This window comes from Oryctolagus cuniculus, chromosome 3, assembly GCF_051225735.1.
Source record: "Oryctolagus cuniculus isolate XC-2025 breed Fujian yellow rabbit chromosome 3, ASM5122573v1, whole genome shotgun sequence".
Lineage (NCBI taxonomy): Eukaryota > Metazoa > Chordata > Mammalia > Lagomorpha > Leporidae > Oryctolagus > Oryctolagus cuniculus.
The window spans coordinates 131,649,837-131,669,678 of record NC_142869.1 but is presented as its reverse complement, the minus strand read 5'-3'; the positions used below and the strand labels follow the sequence as shown (position 1 = coordinate 131,669,678).

At 41.7% G+C, this 19,842-nt stretch overlaps 1 protein-coding gene across 5 annotated transcripts in view; it reads right to left on the bottom strand.

The window, feature by feature from the left end:
• The window catches only part of DOCK4 (dedicator of cytokinesis 4), a 521,894-nt gene that overhangs the window by 149,264 nt on the left and 352,788 nt on the right, over nt 1-19,842 (bottom strand). For all 5 annotated transcript variants that reach the window (XM_017342765.4, XM_008258382.5, XM_008258384.5 and 2 more), the window contains exons 17-23: nt 16,797-16,953; nt 11,619-11,716; nt 11,432-11,515; nt 11,163-11,263; nt 8,696-8,777; nt 7,141-7,311; nt 2,161-2,353 (exon numbers count right to left, since the gene is read on the bottom strand). In XM_017342765.4, the coding sequence (XP_017198254.1) occupies nt 2,161-2,353; nt 7,141-7,311; nt 8,696-8,777; nt 11,163-11,263; nt 11,432-11,515; nt 11,619-11,716; nt 16,797-16,953 (886 nt within the window). The remainder of the gene's footprint in view (nt 1-2,160; nt 2,354-7,140; nt 7,312-8,695; nt 8,778-11,162; nt 11,264-11,431; nt 11,516-11,618; nt 11,717-16,796; nt 16,954-19,842) is intronic.

Here is a 19,842-nt window from a genome sequence, read left to right as displayed (position 1 = left end):
TGCAAAGATTTCAAAAAAATTTAATTTAATTCTACTCTTCACAAACTTTTAAAAGCTTACACATGTAAGTATTCCAAAATCCAAAATAGTCCAAATGTGAAACACTTCTCTTCCTAAGCACATAGGATAAGGGATGATCAACCTGTATTAAAAATACTCCATAAATGATACAAAAACAATATTATCATAAAAAGATGAAAAGAAAAAAATTGGAAAAATTATGAATAATACAATATATTTTTATAAGGATACAATAAAAGCATATAAAATAGGGACTGATATCTCTGACAGTAGAAACTGCTATGAAGGAAGTGAGAATATATACAGGAAGACCTTGGGTATATTTATGATGAATGTCTTTGTACAAGATCTAATGCAAACCCTAGTAATGTGAAAATTTGTTAATGATTTCTCCATATTGTGCTGTACTCTTATCTGAATGCTTAAAATGTTTTTCAATAAAATAATTTTAAAAGGTTTGTTTACTGTATTTGAAATCCCATTTTAAAAAAATGATACACACACACATACACACACACAGTCATCCCTTAGCATCTGTGGGGGACTTATTCTAAGACCACCTAAGATACCAAAGTCTGTATATGTTCAGGTCCCTTAAATCGAATGGCACAGTATTTGTATGTAACTGACATACAGTCTCCTGTATGCTTTAAATCATCTCTAGATTCTATATAACACCTAACACAATGAGAATGTTATGTAAATAGTTCTAGTATACTATTTAAAGAATAATGACAAGAAAAAAAGTCTGTAAAATTCAGTACAAATGCATATTTTACAAAATATTTTCAATTTGTGATAGGTTGATGGGGCCGGCACCGTGGCTCACTCGGTTAATCCTCCGCCTGCTGTGCCGGCATCCCCATATGGGAGCTGGGTTCTAGTCCTGGCTACTCCTCTTCCAGTCCAGCTCTCTGCTGTGGCCTGGGAAGGCAGTGGAGGATGGCCCAAGTGCTTGGGACCCTGCACCTGCATGGGAGACCAGGAGGAAGCACCTGGCTCCTGGCTTTGGATCAGCGCAATGCGCTGGCCGTAACAGCCATTTGTGGGGTGAACCAATGGAAGGAAGACCTTTTTGTCTCTCTCTCTCACTGTCTAACTCTATCTGTCAAATAAATTTAAAAAAGAAATAGATAGGCTGAATGTGGAAGCTAAAGCTTGAGGAATCTGAAGACATGGATGGCCAATTGTATATGCAGGCATATGTAAAAATAATTCTCAGCCGGCGCCGCGGCTCACTAGGCTAATCCTCTGCCTGCGGCGCCAGCACCCTGGGTTCTAGTCCCGTTTGGGGTGCCAGATTCTGTCCCGGTTGCGCCTCTTCCAGTCCAGCTCTCTGCTGTGGCCCAGGAAGGCAGTGGAGGATGGCCCAAGTGCTTGGGCCCTGCACCCGCATGGGAGACCAGGAGGAAGCACCTGGCTCCTGGCTTCATTGGCGCAGCATGCCAGCCGTAGCGGCCATTGGGGGAGTGAACCAACAGAAAAGGAAGACCTTTCTCTGTCTCTCTCTCTCACTGTCTAACTCTGCCTGTCCAAAACAAACAAACAAAAAACAATTTTCAGTACAATCTATTGTAAACAGTTGTTTTATTTGGTGAAGTTGATGGAAACTGCTTAAACTTTAAAATGACGTTGGTACTTACCCTATTATTTTCTTCAGGGAAAAAAAAGATGAAAACAAGAGGCAAAGGGACTTAATTACACATACTGTAACAAAAACAATTTGGTTCCTGGTCATTTTCTGTTCAGATAAGATAAAAAACGACAGTACACCAAAACTTTCATACAGTCAGAACACAAACCAATGAAGGACTTCTAAAAATGGAAGAGACAAAGATCACATCACGACCCTGAAAGACACTCTGAAGAAACAAAAAAAGGAAATCTAGGGTAGGAAAAAACAATGCCCCACACCACCAACAGCAGTGATTAGAATCAACAATTTAATCATCAGTTTTCATTCTGTCCAGGAATAAAGTTTCAATGGCCACACTTTTCTGAATACTATACTTACCATCCACATAATGCTTCTGACAGAGTACTTTTCTATTTTTATTTTGAATGGCTAATGCTGATCCACGATGACTACAAGTTGTAAATGATGGCTTTCTAGAGACTTCCAAGAGACTCCCCCCCTACCTGGGTTGGTGTAAAGCTGGCTTTCCACTGTTTTTCCAATACACTGCAGTTTAATGGCTTGCAAGGAATCGTCTACGTGCATGATGGTCGGCAGACTGCCCAGAGTATCCTGAACCAAGTTGGCCACTTCCCGGACATCAAACAGCTTCAACAGTTCTGAGTACACAGCTGGGAAGGAGCTCAGGAACACAGCCTTAAAAAGCAGAAGAAGCTGAAATCAACTCCCAGTTACATCAGGAGAAGCAACCTGCAAACCATCAGGAAGTTTAAGGATGGTGACAATTATTTTTGAATGGCAGGAAAACGAATGTTAAATTGTTCAGTTATACCTATAAGCAAAAAGGACAAACATTTGAAAAACAAAATAATAAAGTATAGTAGAATAGGGCAGTTTTTTGAAATGCACAGAGAAAAAAATAAAACTAGGTGATTATGGAAAATCATTGACATTAGCAGAATGATAGGCAAAAATCTCATAGACTCAGCAAAACAGCATAATCAAATGACAAGAATGTTCCAGCAAGAGCTGCTTAGCAGTGACTCATATTTCTTTCCGTTATTGGAGAAGCTTTCTGAGGTGCTCATTTAAATCTCATTTATCTTTAAGAAATTAAATACGCTATTCCCCAAAGAAACCAATTTGTGATTTAAGAAAAAACACAGGAATGGAGCATCGGAAGACCTGGGTTATATGTAGTACTAGTTTTGTTTCTAATCAGTTCCATAACCTTGAACAAATCATTTCAGCTCATGAGGTTTTAAGTTCATGATTTGTAAGATAATCACTGGAACAACCCCTTCGGTTGATACAAGGTCTACTGTAAACAAAGAACTGTGAGTGCAGACCAAGAATAGTATTTTAATTACTATTGATTATATTTATTTGAAAGGCAGACAGAGAGAATGAGAGGGCTCCCATCTGCTAATTCACTCTCCAAACACACAAACTGACCAAGGCTGAACCAGGCACAAGTCAAGAGTTGGAAACTCAATCCAGATTTCCCATGGGGGTGTCAACAGCCAAAGCACTTGAGCCATCAACTGCTGCCTTCCCAGACCCACATTAGCAGGAAACTGGAATTAGGGCAGATCAGGACTTGAACCCAGGCATTACAACTGGGGAAGTGGCACCCCAAGCAGCATCTGAACTGCTACACTAAAAGCCTGTCCTTAATTACAGTATTTTTTATGTAAATAAAGAACTCTGATAACTATTTTCTATGAAGAAAATAAGATGCTAATATCAACTCCTAAGGGGCATCCTAAAAAACTGGGCTAGGGTTGTACATCAAAACAAACAAACTCAGCCTTTAAAAATTCCATAAAAGGAGGGTATTGGGAGTAAGAGTGGACCAGCTTTTCCCTACGGGGAGAAGGAGGCACTGATATGCTGAGATTCAACTGTAGCTGGAAAGTAGGTCGAGTCTACATGTGCTGATAATTCAAACATGAGATCAAATTCAAATTCAAGGATTTTAGTACTTCTCTATGAAGCAGCAGCAAAAATATGTGGAAGAGCCATGACCTGGTTTTGTGCCAGAGCCACCACAGTGCTAACGGGGTGCAGTCAACAGTTACGCTCCTTGTCTCCTGAAAACTGTAAATTTACTGAAATATATTTAAAGCCAATAACTTGGTATTCCCTGTTAAAGATTACATGTAGATAACTTTCATTTCAGTCTGTAAAGAACTGAATCAGATAAAGTTTAACAAAATAAAATGAGTCCAGCTTTCTTTTTTTTTTTTTTTTTAGTGTCTTTTTTTTTTTATCTTTTATTTAATGAATATAAATTTCCAAAGTACAGTCCAGCTTTCTTATTTCTGAAAAGTCAGTTAAGTCATTTTCCCCTAGGTATCCCTTAATTTATCCATTTTTTTCTTTATACTGCTTTGTTTAAAAAAAATGCTACAGTGAAAGATAGATTTATAATACTACTACTACTAAATAGGATAAAGGAACAAGAACCCTGTGATGACAGCAGAAAAATGGCTGTATTATAACAAGCTAAGGGTTTCTGCTGCAAATAAAAAGAAAAGTCCAATTTAGTTTTGACTGTTCTGGTAGCTAAGACAAAAAAAAAAAAAGGAAGATAATTTGTAGCATAGTCTTGGGCCACTACTCCTTCTCCTTTTGTCAGTCTTCTGGGGATTCTAGGACTGGGAGTCTGTCCATGCAGTGGGTAACCAGGAGTCACTGCTACACCAGCTGAGGTGGCCCTTAGTCCACTCTGAGCAGGGCTACCAACGGAAAATGTTATCAGAGAATCTGGTTCACACCTCAGCTAAATGAACCTCTCCAGGAGAACCAGGATGGATCTCTACTGATCCCACCTGAAGGATTGTTGGAGAGCTGCTCTGCCTTCAGGTGACGGGACTAGCCCACAGTTGCAGCCCACATGGAAAAATACAGAATGGAGCAAGGAAACTGGGTTTCTACCTTTAAGGCAGCCCAATAATAGAATTTGGACCAATGGATTACCTTGACTGTGGATATGGTAGGCAGAATTCTAATATGACTCTCATGATCTCTGCCCCTACCTGTTGTTCCTACAATTACATTGTATTACAGGGTAAAAGAGACTTTGCTGACATAATGGAAGGTACTAATCAGTTGACCTTAAAAGATAGATTACCCAGGTGGGCCTAACCTAATCACAGGAGCCTCTGAAACAGAGTTTTCTCTGGTGGAAGCAGAAAGAGTTTTCAGAGAGATTCAAAGAATGAGAAGAATTCAACACACCATCATTGGCTGTGCAGATGCAGTGGCCATGTATCAGGGATACAAGTGGCCTCTGAAACCTGGGAATACCTCTTCCCTTTCCCCCAGCCACAGATGACAGTCATCCAGGAAGTAGGACTTCTGTCTTGGGAACACTAGGACATCAATTTCTGCTAAAAAATCATGGATGCACTTTCTCTGGAGCCTCCAGATAGGACGCCAAAGCCAACACCTTGATTTTGGTATTAGTAGACCCTGAGCCAAAACCCAGCCAATCCTGTCCAGACCTCTAGCCTACGAAACTGACAACTAATAAATAAGACTTCTTAAAGCCAATAAATAAAAGTTGTTCTAAGCTTGCAGTCCCTATGAAGCAACTGAAAACTGAAAGACAGGATACCCTGCTTCTTTGAAGAGAGGTGTGGGAGTAAAAAGGAAACCTCACATGAAAAGAGGTATGTAGCATTCCCCTTTGTCCCAAAATACACAGGGGCAAAGCTCCTGTTGCTTGATAAAACAAAACAAAACAACAAAAAACAAAACCAGAAACTAACCATTTCATCATTTTATATGAATTTTTTCTTAGCATCAAACTAAAAATTATTGCATCTGAATTTACAAGCAAGAGATATTGCACAGAATGACAGAGAATGACTTCAGCAGAGTTTATGAGGCTATTCCGAAACATTATGTATACACTTTATATGTTACCTCTTATTTCAAAACTAAGAGCAAGAAAAATCAAATATGATTCTTTAGAGATTCTTTGGTTGTGGAATTGAACAATCTTTGATTGCTGGATACAACCTAGGGAATCAAGAGCAGAGGTAGTCAGGATTTGCAGATACAAAAGCAGAGTTTCTCTACTCTGCTGTAGCATGGTAGCTCATGTCACTTTAAGAAGATCATTATGATTCAGTGGAAATACCTGTACAATTAAGTCTACAGAAGGAAATGATCTGTTCAGTACATATGAAGTAAGAAACCATGATGTGAGATTATTCTTAAGAGTCAGAAAATCTTTTTCAGATGTGAATTAGGCAAGTTTTATCACTATAACTGGTATAGATGGAAAAGAAAAAGTTCAGGATGAAAATTCAAGTTTTGAATTACTTTTGTAGAAGACATAAACTTCTGAAAACACTGATATCAACAAATCCAGGGTCAGCCTGTGGGATTATCCTTCTCAGATATCAACTGTTTTAAGCATGGTATGTTTAGTGGGCAATTTGGGACTGAAGTCAGTAGTACAGGGATTGCACTGTTGACTCCAGAGGCCAAAATGACAGACATTTTTGGAGCCTGGGTTGTGCTCTTGCCCAGATGGTAGATGACGCCGCTGCTGCAAAGTGGGTCAGGAACAGCCCCTAAAGAGTCTAAAAGTATGACACTGTTATCAGAGGGCTGGTACATTTCTGTAGCTTTGCAATTCTACACTATACCTTCCATATGTCACATGGCACCAAATTAGAACGACACTGCTACGGATTGAGTTTGGTCTTCTAATCTCCCAATTTTAGGTCTTAGTTCTCAGATAGCATAATCTCTGGTCTCCAGGGGGATGGTAAGAGGCTGCTTCTCTCTGTGACATGTTTTCCATCAAATCATTAGAATTAAAAGTATACAAAGAGAATTAAGATCATATGGAAAAAGATAATCAGACAGAATTATCTCTTAGGATACGTTCAAGGTCATGCTATTTGGAAAGTGGATGGATTCTGGTCTCAGAAGAAAACAGACAGACACGTAGGGCCACTCCAGATAATAGAATCTGGCAGCAGCAGCTCAGCAGTGGTCTTGTAAGATCAGTCCCAGGATGATTAGGGTCAAGTTAAATAAAGCAAAACAACACCAGAATCTGGCCAAGTCCAAGACAATGATTCTCAAGCTGATAGATTAAAATGCAGTGTGAAGCTTGGGGAAAGCAACAGACTGGCTCTCATGAAATTCCTTCCCCAAGGCTGATGGTGACAGTGCATCCAGTCATTAGTGTATCTTCAGCTGGATGGAAATGAGGCTGATGCAAACAATGGCTCCACCACACAGACAGTAAAGTGTCTGGGGAAAGGCAAGTTCCCTTCTACTCGGGTGGCACTGAGAAGGTGGGAGATTTTAAGTCTGTTCCTAAAGATGGTTAAGCTACAAAGAGAAACTGCAGCTATAGCTTTCTAGTGGAGAAAACATTCAATTATGCTGCTGTGCAAGAATAAGCAAGTTACACTCGTAGTTTTCTTCTGTTCAGTGGAGATGAATAAAATTACCTGGGACTGAGACAACGCTCCAGACCCTTTGCTCTCTTGTGAAAGGAAGAAGCGGACGGACATGAGGAGCTCCTGAATGCAGCAGCGGAACTCCTCTTCATTCTGCCCACCAGTGGCCAGGGAGAAGAGCCTTCGAGACTGCACTATGTATTTAAAAATGTACTCTTGTGCCTTAAAATGAAAATTTTACAAGTTAGCTTCCAAGGACGTCAAGGGTGTAAAATGATATGACATAAATAACCCATGGTATAGCATTAGACTTCTAAATTGTTGATTTAAACACTAAGGGCCTGTGAAGTTTTTGAATGGTATTTATGTGCAGAGGAAAGAGTCATTTTCCTCTAATGGAAGAGAAATTTACACAGCTTTGAAACATTCTTTATAATTCTGGAGAGTGATGAGCACTAAGAGATTTCGATCCTCAGAAGGTTCTTTAATTTAGCCAACAAGAGATAACAGGTTTTTAAAAATGCTTTTTCTTGGTAGGTCCTATTCCCATTTAGCATTTTACCCTCAATCAGACCAAAATGATAAATATATAATTAACAAAATGCTTTTATTTTACTTTCTTTGAATTTATTTGTTTGAGAGGCAGGCAGATACACACACACAAGCTACAGAAAACTCCTTTCCACTGACTGACTCCTTAAATGCCCAAAACGGATTGGGATGAGGCTGGGCCTGGGTGGCAGCCGGGAGCCAGGAGTCAGGAGCCAGGAACTGAGTCTAGGTCTCCCAAGTGAGTGGCAGGAACACTACTGGAGCCATCACAGATGTCTCCCAGGTCTGCATTAGTGGAAAACTGGAGTCAGGTGCCTGAGCTGGGTACTGAGTCCAGCTACTGCAACGTGGGGCATAGGTATCTTAACCAATAGGTCTAACACCTGTCCCAAACAAAATGGTTTTCTTATAAAATGTATACATTATCTATTGGTATCTGCTGATACCAAACAGGATGACATCCAATAACAGGAATCAGAAGATGGCTAGGGCTGTGACTGGAAAATGCCTTCCAGAATTATTTTTTTAGCAAGTTTGCAAGTAGACATTAGCATCTCCATATACAGTTGAGCATACTGGGCCCAGAGGTATAGGCAGTGTTGAGTCACAAGCCCTAGCAAAACTTGACTTCACCATTGTGAGCCCTGCTAAGCCACTCTACTCTCTCTTAAAATTTAAGGTAAATGGTTCTCAGATGGTCTCTGTTGGGTCGGGAGAATCAAGAGCCAGAAACTTCTAAGCTTCACTGCTCATCTGTCATCCTTTCTCATAAGTCCTCCCTCCCCTGCCAATTCTAGACTTCAATTCAAGTGTTCTGGAGCCCAGAGGAGCAAGGATCCAATCCTGAGCAAGTTCCAGTGGACAAGCCTGGCAAAGATCCCTTCAAATCTCATTAGCTCTGGAGCAGCCATAAGCTGATTAAGATACTTGAATTGAAATGTCAGTGATATGTCAGCACTGGTTACTGTCAGTAAGTGGGTGGCCAATGAGTTTAACGTCACCCTGTCACAGCTTGGCTGAACTGTATCATCCGCCATCTCTCGTGTGTTTTTACCTTCAGCACCTCCTGGATGTGCTCCTGGCGCTCTGCTTCTGTGATCCTGTCCACATACCACTTGAGCACTTTGATGAGATCTCTGAAACACAGGGAGCAGCATGTTTAATGTTTAAATCCCAAGTGAATGCCAACAAATCCAATACTTGTCATACGAGGAGTCTTCTTTTCCTATCAGCTCTCATATTTATTTGCAGTATGATGTAATTTTTTCTAAATCTGCAGCTCAACATCATTGTCCCTTTTTGAAGCATAACACAGAGACAACATCCCCTCCCTTTGAGACCAGACCCCCTATTCTGGACATATTCCACCAGTCACGTTTCTGGCAAGACTCCTAAATGGGTAAACACAGACATCAAAGAAATGGACACTGCCTAAGCAAATGCCTGGAAATATTACTGTAGCAGACAATGTGAATTGGGATTTCCTGCCCAGTGGCCAGGTAAACAATGGAATATCTTCAGGCTTCAGAGAAAGAGGGTGTCGGGCGGGATGAATGCAACCTCTCCCCTCCAAGTTATACTCATAGACGTGAAAAGCCAATTCTATGACCTGTCAGAAGAGTAGCGCTTACTGTCAAGGTGTGCTTAGAAGGAGAATTTCTAGAAAAGTAGTCTTTTCAAAAGAAATACAACAAATCCCCCCCGAACCCCAGTTCTCAAGATTACAGTCTTGCTACCTTGCACATTGGGCAGTTTTTGGTTTCTAGGAAACAGTTCACACAGCAATGTTTGTCTCAGTCAGAGAAGAATCCTTGAATGTTCCAGTAGATAAGTGCTGCTTTAAGGACAAAATCTCAGTGAGTTTCTGACCACCCACAGCCAGAGAGGATTCCACAGGCCTCGTCTGTCTGGTTAAGACTGACTCTCCTGCCTTCTCAGCCTACTTGAAACATCAGATATTACATTCTTGTTCATTAGCTTCCAATGGCCATCTCAGTTGCAAGAAGTGCTCTTCTTCCTCTTGGACCCTGGGTGTTAGGCCCAGTGGGCCAACATTTCAAAACTATTCCTACTGATACATTTCACCCTCTACAAAAAGTCATGTTGTATTTGGCTGCTGTGGCCATCTGGGGTTAAACCAATGGATAGAGGTTATTTGGAGGAATGACACAGAAAGGCTGCTGCCTTCTGGCATTTATCAAGCAGGCCCCAGCTGGAGCAAAACATTACTTATTCACTCTTAGCCTTCCTGGCACAATCTGAGCTGATAGGAAAGGAAGAGAAATTAAAATGGCAGCAACCATCAAAGGGCAGATTCCAGCGATTCAACTGCTTGAGGCCAGAGACCAAGTCTTCACATTATCACCACCAAGAAAGAGTTGTCCAATGGTATCCACAGGGGATTGGTTCTAGGACACCCTTGTAGATACTAAAATCTGCAGATGCTCTGTTCTTACATAAATGGTATAGCATTTGCATAAAATCTATGTATGTCATCCTGTATGCTTTAAATCATCTCATCTCTAGATGGCTCAGAATTCCTAGCACGATGCAGATGCTACATAGATACTTGTTACACTGCATTGTCTAGGGAATAAGGACAGGAAAACCATTCTGAACATATTTAGCAGTTACATTATTTTTCCAAATATTTTTGAGTTGTGGCTGTTTGAATCTGGGCACATGTAACCTCTGGATACAGAGGCCCAACTAAACAGTGCCTGGCACGCAGCCGGCACTTAGTGAATATTAACAGATGAATGGATGAATGATGTCAAACAGGTATGAAGGCAAAGTATGTATTTTATGAGTCCTTCTTTTTTTTTTTTTTTTTGACAGGCAGAGTTAGACAGTGAGAGAAAGAGAGACAGAGAGAAAGGTTTTCCTTCTGTTAGTTCATCCCCCAAATGGCTGCATGGCCGCACACTGCGGCCGGGGCGCTGCGCTGATCTGAAGCCAGGAGCCAGGCGCTTCCCCCGGTCTCCCATGCGGGTGCAGGGCCCAAGCACTTGGGCCATCCTCCACTGCCTTCCCGGGCCACAGCAGAGAGCTGGACTGGAAGAGGAACAACCAGGACAGAATCCGGCCCCCAACTGGGAGTAGAACCCGGGGTGCCGGCGCCGCAGGCGGAGGATTAGCCTAGTGAGCTGCGGCACCGGCTGAGTCCGTCTTTCCTTAAATACATCTATCTATAGTCAAGAAGTGCAATGATTAAAAAGATGAAATTTTCAGACATTTTACACCAAAGGATAGCAAATAAAATATAGACATGAAGAGGAAAAACTTTGTATTTTAGGTCTCAGGAACATAATTCAGGTAATTCTTTTCGCCCCTTTAAACAGAACAAGTTCTAGCTATTAAAAAGGGTGTGTGAGCAGGAAAGATACTGTCTCAAGAGACACTTCAGCGCTGTGCCTCATTTCTTCCTAGACACTCTTCTACCTTTTCCTTTAGAGCTGCTTCTGCTTAGAAAAGCTCAGAAGGAACGACTTCTGAACCAATTACAAGGTAAAGCACCTTACCTGTATGCAAGGGCCCCAGCAAAATGACTCTCAATGTAAGTGTCCATTACAGGTTTAAAGTGATGAAATTTGCTATCTTGCAGCAAGTTTATTATGTGAACCTAAAAAGAAAACTGAGCTTCATAAAACTGAACGCAAATTGGGATTTTTGAGGTTCTTTATAAAACAGACACTTATAGTATCAGGTGCAATACTTCTGAAACCATCTTCTTACAGTCAAGATTGAGAGAAAAACTGCTAAAAGGCTAATGAAATAAATTCGAACTTACCAAAGAATCAAATACTTTAGACCCATATTTTTGGGAATTTTCATCTAAAATTCCAAATAAAGTATCCAGTGTATCCTGAAGAAACTGTTAAAAGAAGTAATCAAGCAATGAATGAAACACCATCAGTCCTTCCCCTCCAAAAGTATATTCTATGAATTTACAAGAGGAGTAATGGAATAGTATTTACCTTCACTATCTCTGAGCCATCGATTTCTTTTAACTTCGAGAGACAGCCTGTGATCTTGTCTGGGTGGGTTCTCCATTTCAAAAGATCAAGCATATCACCTTTCCAAACAGAAAAGGAAGATTAATCACCACAACACAGCAGCCTCTCGTGTCAAAGTGTTCTACAGGTGAAGGTTGAGTTCTTAAACATCTGGTGACCACCTTGCCCAATGGCTCATATCACTGGTTCCTAATGATTCTGACTAACCCTCTCCAGGATGACATTTATTTCAGTGGATTCTAATTATTCCCTTCAGGGGGAGAAGTTGCTTAGACCAAGGAGTCCTTCTTAAAGTCCTTGACTAACTGTGCTTTCCATGTGTTCTCTATCTTCCTATTATAGTAGTGCATTTATTTGTCTATATCCCAACTGGACAGTAAACTCCAAGAAAAAAAAAAAACATGCTGAACTTGATATTCGTGTATTTCCAGCACCAAGAACAGAAGCGAGCAGGAGTCAAACATTTGTGGAGTAATTTTCTGCACCCTCCTGGTAAGATGAGAGTTCTTGAGAGCTGGGAACCTGTTTTATTCATGATTGGATTCCCAGCCCACAGTTTTCTCCGTGGCAACCAATCCTACCCAGCAACAACAGTCTTGTTGACAATGGAACCCAAACCGTGCAAGATTACAAGGTCTCTGCACAATGACAATAGGCCCAGTGAATTGTCAGTTCATCTAGTGAGATGCCGGATCTGACAGTGCCAGCTCTGGACCTCCATGCAGCTGCCTTCCATTCCCGATTTCGGGCAAGCACAGCCCCAGACCTTCAGTGTTCTCCCTTTAGCAAACTGATGTGTGGGCCCTGAATCCAACAAGTCCTAGGAGAATCTCTTCACCTGGGGAGGGAATAAACTCTTCCCTCATCTTTCTTGGGCAGAAGCTAGAAGGGTGTTGGAGCTGGGGTGCCAGCTTCATTAGTCATCAAAGAGAGTGAGTGGGTAGTGGTGGCTTCAGGAGGCCAGGGAAAGTGGTGAGAACCACGAAGGGGCCTGCAGAGCAGGAATGCACAGAGCAGGGCAGGCTTCTGTGCTCACGTGGCTGGGATGCCAGGAGGATTTTTCCGTGGGGAAGAGTAAAGAACTTACTGCAAAGCACTTGTTTAGGAGAAAGCCTGATTAAGACTTGCTGAGACCAACAGAGAAACTAAACACCAAAAAACAAAAACAAAACAAAACCCCCCAAAACAATCAGAAAACCCCAAGCAATCAAGGAAGTAGTTAAGAGGAGAAAGAAAACACAGATGTAGTGAACAGAAATGAGAAAATGCATACAAATCAACGGAGGATGGAGAAGCCATCTCCACTAAAGCCAGATTTGGGAAACTCCCCAAAGGATTTAACAGTAACAAATTTCACATGAAATAGGAATGTTTGCCCACAACAAATGGGGATAAGAGAAGGAGAGGGATTTAGAATGAGAAAAAAATGGGAGAATTTTTAAAATATGCAATTGGTGATTTCATAACCAAAAATTCTTGAAAATGTTTAATATTCAAATCTAACTCAGAAGCCCTGGGGGCAGGATTGAAAACTTTTTAACAGTGATTGGTTATATTTGGAATATCAGCGATTGCCACAGAGTGAGACTCAGGCTGACGTGGGCAGGGCTCTATTATGCTCCCTGTCTATGTGCTGCCTCCCTCCCTCCTTCCTCCCTCCTTCTTCCTGCATTGCTCCCCGCCAGGCACCTTCTTTTTCATAATCCCTCCATGCATTTCCCCCTGCCAGTCACTCCTCACTTCCCACTCCACCTCCACCCCTGCCCTCTCACTCCTTCCTTCCCCCGCCTGCCCTCCTTCCCTTCCCTTTGAAGGGGAGGGCCGGGCTCTCTGCCCAGCAGGAGGGGTGTGGGGAGGTAGGAAGTGGCTCCATTGACCACAAGGTGGCACCGCAGAAGCAGCAGTGGGATACCAGGAGTCCAACCCTCATGAGCAGGGCAGGGAAAGAGATTACAGCTATCCTAACAATCAGATCAGGGTGGGACCGTCTATCTTTCCTGCCAGAAGACTGACAAGTCTCCAGACTGCTCACAATGGAGCGGTGAGACTAGGTAAATTACCATCTCCCATGTCTGAATTTTAGCCCCTGGAAGATATGTTGGCTTCAAACCACTATTAACAACATGAATTTTCTATATTCCCATTCAATAAATACTTATTAAGCATGGACTATGTGCCCAGCTATGAATATCTATAAAAACAGGTGGATGACATGATCTGTACTTTTAGGAAATTAAAAACCTCTACTTGATCTAGCAATTGCAGGTGTTCAGCTCAGTGCTGTGGCCTGGTATCCTATCCATGAACAATGCTGGGCAACAGAGAGTGGAGAGATATACTCTAGGCATCATGAAACACAAATCTGCTCTAATGAACTGTTTGGAGAGACTACATAACTTATTAAATGCCCAATTGGAGAGGAAATGGGATTTGTATATTTTCCAAATCAAGTAAAATGCATGCACAGCAGTTTAATCCCAATTTGGAACTGTATTATTCCACAGAGATATGTGTCTGGCACATAAATATCAAAAAAATCAACTAACTTCCTTCTTTCCATTTTGCAAAACATGGTATTCATTCCCTTGGCTCATTTTGAGCTGTCTTACATTGACAAGGGTAATCAAAGTCAAAATGGCAATTAAGTGTTTATCAATCTCCAAAAATGAGCCAGGCATTGCACAGAATTCTGATTCTGCTTCCACATAGGGAATATAATATAATGATTTCTTGAACAATTTACCTAATCAGATGCACCCGAAAATGTTCTCTGCTTTTGCAAAGTAGCAAGTTGCATTTTCAGCATTTGGTTCCCTCCGTCCTAAATTCATGATTCTATCTAACATCTTAAATCCTACAACTAGAACGCATTTAGGAGTCAGGGCCAAGTGTTTTGATGACAAAGAATCTTTTGTCAGGCTTACTTGTGTGGTAGCTAATGCCTCCCAAAAGCATTCATATCCTAATTTCTGAAAATTGTCAACATGTGTACTTTATCTGGCAAAAGACTCCACAGATGTAATTAAATTAGAGATCTTAAGGATTTTTACACTGGATTATACAGCCCAGTGTAATCACAATGGTTCTGTTAGGTAGAAAGTCAGATATGAGCTTATGTGTGTGTGTGTGACAAAGGCCTAGAGAGAAGATGTCTATGTCCAGCTTATGCATCTCAAAGTCATCCCGATAACGTTTCAGGGGCAGCCCAGTATTTGCATCCTGCCCTGCCCCTTCTACCCGATAACCTGCCAGGTGGGGGTCCCTGCCCCTTCTGCCTGATAATCTTCCAGCTGCAGCCCAGTATCTGCATTTCAAATACCCTGCTCTGGATCCTGATTCTCCAGGAGGTCTTGCTCACCCTTCCTCTAACTCAGAGTGGTGCCAGCCAGGCTTCCCCCTGTCTCATAACTCAGATAGGAGTTTTTAGTATTTACATCCATAAAGTCTTTTGTTTCAGGAGGAGATGTGTGAAGACAAAGATCCATCTCCTTAAAAACCCCCGGCCTCAAGGGGACTGTGCGCTCAGCCCTCTGCCTCTCTGCTGAGCCGCCCGCCTGGCCTGGCCAGGTGTACTCTCTCCACTCAACCATGTAACCTTGCTCTCCCTGTTTGAGTGACTGGGCACTCTCTCTCAGGTTCTGTCTGGAGAGGTGCCCATCCATTCTTACGGATGTCCCTTCCCAAATAAACCTTGCTATTTTACTTTCCACTACTCTCTGTCTCACACCTGAATTCTTTTTTTCGTGAAGACAAGAACCCTGCCATTCACCGGTAACAGTTCTTTAAAGATGGAAGAGGGCCAGAGTTAGAGATGTGAAAATGCTTTGCTGCTGGCTTTTTTTTTTTTTTTAAGATTTTATTTATTTATTTGAGAGGTAGAGTTATAGACAGAGAGAGGGAGAGACAGAGAGAAGATCTTCCATCCACTGGTTCACTCTGCAAATGGCCAAGCACTTGGCCATCTTCCACTGCTTTCCCAGGCCATAAGCAGAGAAAGAGCTACTTTGGAAGAGGAGCAGCCAGGACAGGAACTGGCGCCCAAAAGGCTTAGTCTACTATGCCTCAGCTGCTGGCTTTGAAGACAGATGGCAGTCTTGAGGACAAGGACTGCAGGCAGCCTATAGAAAGTAGGAAAGGTAAGAAAAAAAATTCTGCCCTGGAGTCTGAAAGAAATGCAGCCCTTTTGAAACTCTGTAAATGTCCAGGAACAGGAGATTGTTTTATGCTGTTATTTATTTATTTATGAATGAGACAGAGAGAAGAGAGGAGGGGGGAGAGAGAGCGAGAGCGAGAGCGAGAGAGCTGGGACTGGGATGGGCAGAAGCAGCAGCAGAGAGTTAGGAGGTGCTAGGTCTGTCAGGTGGGTAGCAGGGATCCAATTACTTCAGCCATTGCTGTTGCCTCCCAAGGCACATATCACCAAGAGTAAGGAGCTGCAGCCAGGAACTAACTCGGGCACTCCAATATGGGACATGGGTATCTTAACAACTAGGTTCAGGGTTTTTTTTTTTTTTTTTTTTTTTTTTAGAAAGATTCAATACCTTATTATGCAGCAATTATTCCCAATATAATCAATCTAGTTTATTAATACAATACTCAGGATGTTGGCTGGAAGCCTTACATGGCAATCATGAAGAACTCAAAATATTTACTTCCTTCATTTCAGGCCATGCTTTCACAACAATTTGCCAAGGATAGGGTTTGCTTTATTAATCATAACTTGCTAAACAGTCAGTGACATAAAAAGTAATGCTAGAACAGAAAAGCAATATCCATCTCATTAAACAAAAAACAGCCTTTAATCTAGAGTCTGCAATTAGCACTGTTTATGGAGCTATAAAAAAAAGAGATTAAGGTGGTGGTGTTTTTTTCTAAAGCAGCTGAGTTTTGATGATTTCTTGGATCCAATGCTGGGAGAATTTGGAAGTCCTTGTTAAATTGCATGAATTCAACAGATCCTTGGGTTAACAACTGTTTTCCATTTTACTGGAAAGCACAAACAAAAGGATCAACAATTTTTCTAGTGCAAAGTTCTTAAATATAATTGCTGACTTAAATAAATTGCTAACTGTGCCCACCAACATTGACATGAACACGCAGGTACAGGGGCCTTCAGATAAAACAGTTGTTGTACATTACCATTTTGTGTGAGCTTTGTGGAACAGAGAAGAGATGTTATCCAAAAAGATTCCTTTGTAGCCTTCATGGCTTGATTATTATTCCCGAGGAAAATGCCCTTGGAAAAGGGAAGTTTGAGGTAGCGGGTAGTATCCTGAAGGTTTGTATTTTCTTCACACTGTGAGAAATATTAAAAAAATAAATTAAAAAGGGAGGGGAAGAGATCTCATAAAAATTATTAAGCATAATTTCCATTTCCAGTGTTTATGAACTGGGAAATATTCCAAGAAGCATTTTAAACAGAATTTGGCTTTTAAGTAACCTGTAATGAAAATCTATTAAAGAATTAAACATGACTTTTAGATCCAGCTTGATGTAAATCTGAGTCCCAGCTTTGTCACGTCCGGCGTGAGTGTCAATATCACGTTATTTAACCACTTGGGCTTTCGATTCTGTCTCTAGAACTTCATGGTATTGTTCAAAGAATTACACTGCAGGAAGCCTTTACCACCACCCCTGCTGCATTGGAAATGGCCAGGAAATCATATTCACGGTGACCGGAGCATTTTTAGAAAATGCTTACATTCTTCTAACATGGAGATGGTTAACATCTGAGGTAGTCGGTGAAAGTTCCTTACTTTGAAAGCTGACAACTAAGAAAATAGTATTTCCAGTCATCTAACAGTCCCACTATGTGAGTGAAATCTGTACTTCACAGAACATGTCAGCACACAAATATAACAGGAATGACAGGCTTAGAAAATAGGATTTCATATCCCTACTTGTCATTGTTTCTGAAGTCGGGGATTGTCACTTAGTGTAACCACCAGGAGAACAGTTGATGAAGAAGGATGTTCATAAGATGTCAGCACAGTGAGACACAGATTACTTCCCACTGGCGACAGGACAGACAGAACAGCGCATGAGGGGTCTGGCTGTGATCACATCTCACCATCTACAGTGTATTCTTACCAGGGGTGCTCAATTTCTGTGTCACAGGAGGCACAAGGGACACAGAAACACATCAAGCAACAGACAGAAGCAAAGGTAGAAGGCGGGACTTCTGGCTATGTCTCTTCCAGAAGAGAGGGGGAGGGGCCAGGGTGAAGCTGCCCCCTACAGTGCTGGCATCCCATTATGGGTACAGGGAGTCCCAGCTGGCTGCTTCTCTTCCCATCTGGCTCTCTGTTACTGCCTGGGAAAGCAATAGAAGATGGCCCAAATCCTTGGGCCCCTGCACCCATGTGGGAGACCCAGAAAAAGCTCCTGGCTCCTGGTTTGGATTGGTCCAGCTCCATCCATTGCTGCCATTTTGGGAGTGAACTAGCGGATGGAAGACCTCTCTCTCTCTCTCTTTCTCTTTCTCTCTCTCTCTCGCTCTCTCTCTCCCTCCCTCCCTCCCCCTGCCTCTTGCTTTCTGTAATTCTGCCTTTCAAATAAATAAATAAATCTTAAAAAAAAAAAAATAAAGGGGGGGAGGGAGCATGGAAGGAGGGGAGGGAAGGGAGGATATGGTGGGAAGCATCGTTATGCTCTTAAAACTGTATATATGAAATACAAAAAAGTTATTGTATAAATTAAAGGAAACAAAAAGCAAAGAAGGAGGAGAGTTTGAGGGAGGGAGGAGGGAAGGGGGGACAAGTATGCTTATTGTCTTAGGATTGTATCTGTGCAATACATGAAATCTGTTCTCTTTATAGTAATAAAACTTTAGAAAGGGAACATTCAAAAAAGGGATGTTTGAGATCAAATGGAATATTCTAGATCACACTTAAGAGGAAAGCCTGATGTGACATAAGGTTCTGAATTTGTCCCAATTTTTTTCAGAAATTTGTCAACTGAAATAGTTCTGGATGGGTTTAGTGATTTAAAAAAATTAACCAGAAAGAATATTTAAAAATGTATATTATCTTCCATCATTTACTTAAAAAGATACTCAGAACATCTAGAAAAATACATAATAACTAATAGTTAACTAATAGTTAACATCCTTTGGATAGTACAGATGTACTGCTTTTATTTCCATTTATCTGTATACTGTGTTTGTAAAGATAGAAGGTGATTTCACATTAAAAATTTGAGAAAAAAGTTAAGAAAAATAGAGTTTGTATAACTTATTTTGTGTATAAACTTAAACATTCACATGAAATTTATTCCTATAAATGTATTCAAATATTTTCAATACTAGTGTCTTGGTAATGGGCACAAATTTTTTTTTTTTTTTATTTATTATTTTTTTTTTTTTGATAGGCAGAGTGGACAGTGAGAGAGAGGTCTTCCTTTGCCGTTGGTTCACCCTCCAATGGCCGCCGCTGCAGCCGGCGCACCGCGCTGATCCGATGGCAGGAGCCAGGATCCAGGTGCTTTTCCTGGTCTCCCATGGGGAGCAGGGCCCAAGCACCTGGGCCATCCTCCACTGCACTCCCTGGCCATAGCAGAGAGCTGGCCTGGAAGAGGGGCAACCGGGACAGAATCCGGCGCCCCGACCGGGACTAGAACCCGGTGTGCCGGCGCCGCAAGGTGGAGGATTAGCCTATTGAGCCACGGCGCCGGCCATGGGCACAAATTTAAGCCTAAAATCCCTTTGGTATTCTAGACTGTTTTGGGTGATTCACAAAAGAACTTTTATTTTTAATAATAAATTTTTGGGAAAGACCTCTCTAATGAATTTCAAGCAACAGAATACTGCAAGATGTTCTTACTAGCGCTCCTGCCTGGTAGCAGGACTACCAACATAAAAGTAAAGTCTTCATAATCTTCTTCTAGCACTGCACTCCAAGGGCCCTCATTTATTCCTAGGAGATACTTCATATAGACAGGAAAGTAAATATGATACACATGTATAGTTTAAAGACTTGGGGCCAGCACTGTGGCGTAGCCGGTAAAGCCGCCACTTGCAGTGCTGGCATCCCATATGGGCGCCAATTCAAGTCCTGGCTCCACTTATGATCCAGCTATTTGCTATGGCCTGGGAAAGCAGTAGAAGATGGCCCAAGTCTTTGGGCCCCTGCACCCGTGTGGGAGATCCAGAAGAAGCTCCTGGCTCCTGGCTTCGGATCGGCACAGC